The sequence below is a fragment of the Chanodichthys erythropterus genome, chromosome 21 (assembly GCF_024489055.1).
Source record: "Chanodichthys erythropterus isolate Z2021 chromosome 21, ASM2448905v1, whole genome shotgun sequence".
In the NCBI taxonomy this organism is placed as follows: domain Eukaryota; kingdom Metazoa; phylum Chordata; class Actinopteri; order Cypriniformes; family Xenocyprididae; genus Chanodichthys; species Chanodichthys erythropterus.
The window spans coordinates 36,548,251-36,554,787 of NC_090241.1; the positions used below are offsets into that span (position 1 = coordinate 36,548,251).

At 42.2% G+C, this 6,537-nt stretch overlaps 1 protein-coding gene across 1 annotated transcript; it reads right to left on the reverse strand.

The window, feature by feature from the left end:
• Positions 1 to 3,144: 3,144 nt before the first annotated feature.
• Positions 3,145 to 5,871, reverse strand: slc32a1 (solute carrier family 32 member 1). Its single transcript, XM_067374682.1, has 2 exons — positions 5,467 to 5,871; positions 3,145 to 4,332 (listed from the first exon to the last, which is right to left on the reverse strand). The coding sequence occupies exons 1-2, from the start codon at positions 5,869 to 5,871 to the stop codon at positions 3,145 to 3,147; spliced, it is 1,593 nt and encodes a 530-aa protein (XP_067230783.1).
• Between the last annotated feature and the right edge of the window lie 666 nt (positions 5,872 to 6,537).

Sequence of the window (6,537 nt, forward strand, 5' to 3'; positions counted from 1 at the left end):
ATTTCGTCAGACATGCTGCTGACATGGTGTAATAAATATCTGGTTTAATCCAAAACTAGGGGAGAACAGAAGGAATGAGAAAGAACCGCATGCTTTGCAAAGGTGGGTTTGCTGTTGTGTTTTTTTGTTCCAATCTCATTGGCGCCTTCGCATATTCAAACTTCGCGCCTCGAAATGACGGTTGAAGTTAGTAAATTTGAACACTGGCGCGAATTTTGAGCGCGCTTTATTTTTCAATGAATAACTACTCGGAATTTATGCTATTGATATCCACACTCGGTCCTGGAGGGCCACTGTCCTGCAGAGTTTAGCTCCTACTTCAACACAACTGCCTGGACGTTTCTAGTATGCCTAACTGGCTGGTTCATGTGTTTAATTGGGGTTGGAGCTAAACTGCAGGACTGGCCCTACAGGACCGAGTTTGGAGATCCCTGGCCTAAACACTGTACTTCGGTATGGAAAACGGCATTCAGGACATTCTGCTAATCTTGAGAATGCCATGCGGGTTTGGCACGAAAACGAAGGTGAGTTATGACACAATTTGAGTTTGTTCTGTCAATTCCAAACAGTCTTCGACAAAATATTTTTCTACTCTGTGGTAAATTGTTGTTACCTACTGTTAACACGGTTAAACGGTTCAAATCTCAATCTTGTCAAATCTTGTCAATTTAGGTGCTAAGCTTGATTTCAGGTCAACAATGTTTAGACGTTTCATACGGCATGCCTCGCTTTGTATTTGTCTGGCCATTCGGTAACGTTTGTCTGACTTCTATAACAGCTGTTTTTGTGATGTGCTTCGCATAGCCTGTAAAATAATTCGTGTTTTGAAAGCACAAAACTCGTCTTTTCGGCTGTACCGTCTCTTATTTGATGTTGCCGCCAGGTGGCGCCTCAGTCACATTCTCTCAGACTTCGCTGTTCCAGTAATGAGAAAATGGCTCCTCTGGTTGAACTCTAATTCCCACAATCCAACACGACCGATGTTAGTTTTCTACAAGCGTTAATTGCGTTAATATAGAAATATTATGGTTTATAATTTCTCCTTACAAAATAGCGGTGCAATAGTGTCATGCAGGTTTATTTTGTAGATATAAAATTTAAAACCTCAGTATTTTGTGTAGCTACAATCTTTTTGCCCATCTGGAATGTCTTCATTGTGTATTTTTCTATCGACTTTCACTGTCAACCCGTTTTTTAAAAAAACATACGTCTTTGTAATTGTTTTTAATATTTATTTTATTTTTTTTTAGCTTCAGTAACTGAGAAACAGCCCATCCAGATGTCTGTGCTCACAAGGTTTACCTGAGGAATCAGAGCCGCAAGCAAAAATCTGTCGTGCATTTTCTGTATGAGTTCACTTCATTCTTTCATTGTCTGTTGCGCCGTCTGAAATGTGAATAACAAGTTACTTACAGGCTATATTTAAAAAAAAAAAAAAAAAAAAAGAATGCTGCCTATTTGAAGACTAAAATAACTCGAATAAATCCCAAGGACAATAGGCTAATTCATTTATTAGCTGGTGTCTAATAATTATTTTCATGTTGTAATGCTGAGTTAAAGCTGCCTTTTTCCAACCGTAATTCTGATAATTAATATATTTGTGCAAACATTTCGAAATCACATAACTGAATTTGACAAAATAAAATAAATCTAGTCTAAAATATATAATTCTTGAAAATGTATTTGCCCATTCAACAACAACATGTGTATATATTATTTAATAAAATATTTAAAACCATCATGTAAATATGCTGTCTTTACATGCGCGTTTGGAATAAATTTCTGAGAGCTGGACTCAACTTATTTATTGTTTTGTAGATTTATTCTGTTTTGAAGGGAAAATATGCACGTTTCATTTTTCCATATCACACACAACCAAAAAACAATTGTACAATATAATTTCACGCGTTTCTTTATTCTTCAATATATTCATTTTCACGATATATGATAACGATTTTGTGATATACATTCCATCTTTTAAACCACAAAAACACAACACATACGGTTTTATAACATTTCCACAGCACCCATTGGATTGCACAAAATGAAAACAAAAAAAAAAAAGTCTTATGCAAGTCCCTTTTATTTCGACTTGATTTCGATCCAACGACGCTATAAATAAATCTCACTGAGGGGAACATGACCATTATTAATTGTTTTAAATTACGACATGTTATATCTGATAAACAACGCAATGATCAGAATTCAAATTTAGCGATTTGAGTTGGTGGGTTGTTTTATATTTCCCATGGTCATACACAGTTTCTTCAGGAATTTCCGACTAGCCGTTTTCCTCTTCTTTGTCTTCAACGACTCTTCATTTTTCGATGTAAAAATACGCTGTTTTCTGGTAAACGAATAGAGAGCAATTGAAACGAAATTCTCATGTGAACAACACCCTATTTTTCTTCTGATTGACCAGAATTTTTCTAATACTGCATGGACATCATAACGTTCAAAATGCATAGTTAAAGTACTTATATTCACCGTCCATTATAGGCTGCCTTTGTTATTATCTATCTCGCCCTCCATTTTGGTTAAGTAAATGCAAACTGTAATAATAAATAAGACTTATATGTGTCCTCAGAACGAATTTCGGAAAATCCATAAATTTGTTTTACACATTAAGGTGACTACATACTCTAGTGTGTTTTTATTGCCATGACGTTGGTCCCCTGTAATTAATTTGCTTTTGTTTCGTTTTTTTTCTTTTTCTTAACCGTGTATTGCAGATCTTAAAGACCGGAGACAGGAGACTTCCACTCTCACAGCATTGCTGAATGTCTTGCACTCAGATCCACGCGTTTTTTAATAGTTAGGTGAAATGATTTCTTCCTCGATTTGGAGTCGGGCCAAATCCAGTCTGAAATAAATTCCCATGTAAACCATTAACTCGCTCATAACAACAAAAAATGTTTTGCTCTGGTGTCTATTTGTAACGCGCGTTGTTGTCCAAGGCATTTCTCATATTTATGCAAACTGATTTATTTATTGTATGTCAATGTCTTATTTGCAGACGCTTGAATGAATGAACCTGGGTTAATTTTTTTATTTTGGGGGGAGGGGAAGGGGGGGAATTATTGGTTTGGTTGTCAATATGTGGGATGCGTTGTAACACTTATAACCAAACTACCATGTTCCGAACTAATCCGGAATGTTGTATTTGTACGCCTCGATGAGACCCTCAACGGAATGAATGAACCCAGAAATACTGCATATACCCCCGATTACAAATATCGCCACATCGAAGAAGACTTGATGCCACAAGAGCTTTCTCCACAGCAACTTGAGATGAAAAAGGCTGGGGAGGAGAAAGCACAGACCCGCGCCCGTCAAACTGCCCGTCAGACCCATGAGGAGCGCGAAGTGGGGCACGTAAATGGCCATGAGCATTGTGAACACGACTAGGGCGCAGCGGAGCGAAAGACCCCACGACTTGAGCCGCCCGTCGCCCCCGTAGCAGTCCGGGAAAAACGCGCGCCCTCCGTCTTGGAAGAAAGTCTTTTCCAGGACTTCGACGGCGGCGAAGAACGGCAGCGGGTACGACAGCAGCGCCTTGGACACCAAGAAGAGGTTGACGACGGCTCTGATACTGGACGGCAGGTTGTCCGTGATCACCTCCTTGGTCTCGTCGGCCCACGTCAGGTAGGCCACCAGGGCGAACAAGCCTTTGAGGATGCAGGCAGCGATGTGAGTCCAGTTCATCATGCAGTGGAACTCGCTGGGCTTCTGCATGTTCCCCTCCAGCGAGGGCAGGAAGATCTGCGAGGTGTAGCTGAAGACGATGATTCCGATGGAGATGGGGAACTTCTTGACGTCGATGTAAAACTTGACCTTGTCCCACGCCCAGTCTCGCGCTCTAGACAGACAGTAGGCAATGACTAGGATGTTGATGATAAAGTGCGCGATGGTGCAGAGCAAGCTGAACTTGGACACGGCTTTGAGGTTCTTGAGGAAGGCGCAAGGCAGAAGAGCGGCGGTGGCGATGATGGCCCAGGACCTCTGGGACACGGGAAGGGTGGGGAAGCTGTTGTACATCAGGTTTCCGCTCACGACGACGTACAAAATGCAGGTCATCACGAGCTCAATGATTTGGGCTACGTTGACGACGTGGCCTCCCAGCGCGGGAAAGCGCGGCGCGCAGCAAGCGTTGGCAATATCCACATACGAGTCTCTCACTCGTACCAATTGGCCGTCTTCGTTCTCTTCGTAGAGGCAAGCGATGAGGATTTTCCCCGTGTAGCAGCACACGACCGCGGCGAATATAATGAGGAACAGTCCGAGATATCCGCCGTGGAGAATGGCGTAGGGTAAGCCAAGAACAAACATGCCCTGGGGAAATAAACATATAGCAAGGGTTTTATACAACATGTTCACATTATTCACAGTAGATATACACTCTAAAAAAAATGCTGGGTTAAAAACAACCCAAGTGGAAAAATGGAAAAACCTAGCGGTTGGGTTAAATGTTTGTAGCTTTATTTAACCCAAATATTGTTTAAAAATGACTGTTTTGCTTGCTTAAAATGAACCCAAACATATCGGAAATTAACGTTTATTAATATGTTTAATGAATAAACACGAAACATTTATCAAATTGTTTATTAATAAATGTTCACCTTTTGATTATGATTGTTGCCTCTAGTAATTATGTGTCTGATTTTGGGTTCATTTGAAGCCAGACACATAGTCATTTTTAAACAATAGTTGAGTTAAATAAAACTACCTAGCAGGTTGGGTCAAACATTTAACCCAATCACTGGGTTTGTCCATTTCCAACCCAACTTGGTTTGTTTTTAACCCATCATTTTTTGCTATGCGATGCCTAAACACATGTTTGTCGTGACGTTCTTTATTGCAATCATCAGTTTAAGTTCTGCAGGTTTCTGCGACATCATCAGCTTCTATATTCACTGCAGGTGTTGTGATGGAGCATTAGGAATGCAGCTGAATTCAGTCCGGACATTCCATTTGCTGTGAGCAAAGTCACGCTCACCTCATTGTGTCGTCATCAGGATGAATCAAATAGGCAGGGAGTCACGTCACGGATGCCAGTTTGGATATTAAGAGGTTTAACTGCGCATGATTAAATGTGGTCATTTTTGGCATTATCAAGAACGCATTTTCGTGTGAAATAAATCTTTTTGAATACCCAATTTGATATTGCTCTACAGTTTACGCACGTCGAAAAAAGATGTGCAAACCTCACGAATCTCCGTTTGAGAGCACAAAAGGCCAGTATAGAAATGTAAGTTGAATGGGTTGGCTTGATAAACCTGCCTTAATCAATCCGATTCCCCATGACACGACATCAGCTCAAGATAATCTACGTCATTGCCTTTTATGTAAAAAAAAAAAAACAGTTTTCAAAAACATTTCCATATTGATTAATAAGAAAAAACTTTGGAATGTCAATTTATGCTCACAGTTTGATATGCATCCCTGCGCCTGACGATGCGTCCTTACCTGGATCGCATTAGTCACGTTCCATCCTGCCTCCCAAGCAGTGATTTTTGGCTTGTCCAGGCCGCCTAATTCGGAGCAAAATCCGCCGTCTTTGGACGCTGAGGGCGGTGGACCCGTTCCATCCCTCTGGTAATGACTGTCCCCTTCGACCGTCCCATCGCCCCCCATTTCCCCGCCGCCCTCTCCTCCAATTTCATCATTTTTAAGGATGTCCATTTGAAGCCCCTGCCTGTGGTCATAGTCCAGATCATCGCAGGCGGCGAAGCCCAAACCCTCTTCATCGGTGGCGGCCTGGAATCCCAATTTGGCGAACATCCCACTCACCTTCGCCTGCGACTTATTGGTGACCGTGGTGGCCGCGTTGGAGAGCTTGTTGGAGATCTTGCTTCTAATTAACGTTGCCATGATTGCTCTTCTAAATGATACTGTTCAAATACCTCTGCAAATATTTTTTTTTCTTCTTCTTCTAGATGTATGAAATTTTGTGTGTGACCGGAGTTCTTTGTCTGCGCATCCACGAAGCGAAGTGACGCGTATTCGTTATCTCCAGTTCTGACTGAAATCACGCCTGGTGTTTTTGCTAATTCCGTGGTTCATGTCACTTTCAGACGTAAATGATGCCTGGCGCCTGCATCCTGCTCACCCGCTCCTCTCTCTTTTTTTCTGGCCGAACTCTTATGCGCGCTTCTCGGGTGAGAGCAAGTTTAATGTCCAGTGCGTAAAAGGAGAATGTTCGCAGTTTTGCGCGGGGTTTTCCGTTCGCTGTATCCGTGGCACAGCTTCGACTCCTGCGTTTCAGTGGCCGTCGCTGATGCCAATGCGGTACACGGGAGCTCGGGGGTGTTGAGAGAGAGGCACGTGTCACCGTCAGCCTGCCAATGCTAAGAGTCTCGCGCGCAACGCGCGTCTCCGGCTCCCAATGCGCGCGCTACTCCGCACCGCCAGAGAAAAAAAAAAAAAAGCAAGAGTAAAGATTTGCTGCATTTCTAGGGGAGGTGCTTGCAGTACCCCATCCTCCTCTCCACTCTCATTATGCCCAATATACTTGGTCACAACACCCAATGGCATCCG

Coding starts and splice junctions, on each gene's coding strand:
- slc32a1 (XM_067374682.1), bottom strand. CDS start 5,871: ATGGCAACGTTAATTAGAAGCAAGATCTCCAACAAGCTCTCCAACGCG. Junction 4,333..5,466: donor ACGTGACTAATGCGATCCAG/GTAAGGACGCAT, acceptor TTATTTCCCCAG/GGCATGTTTGTTCTTGGCTT.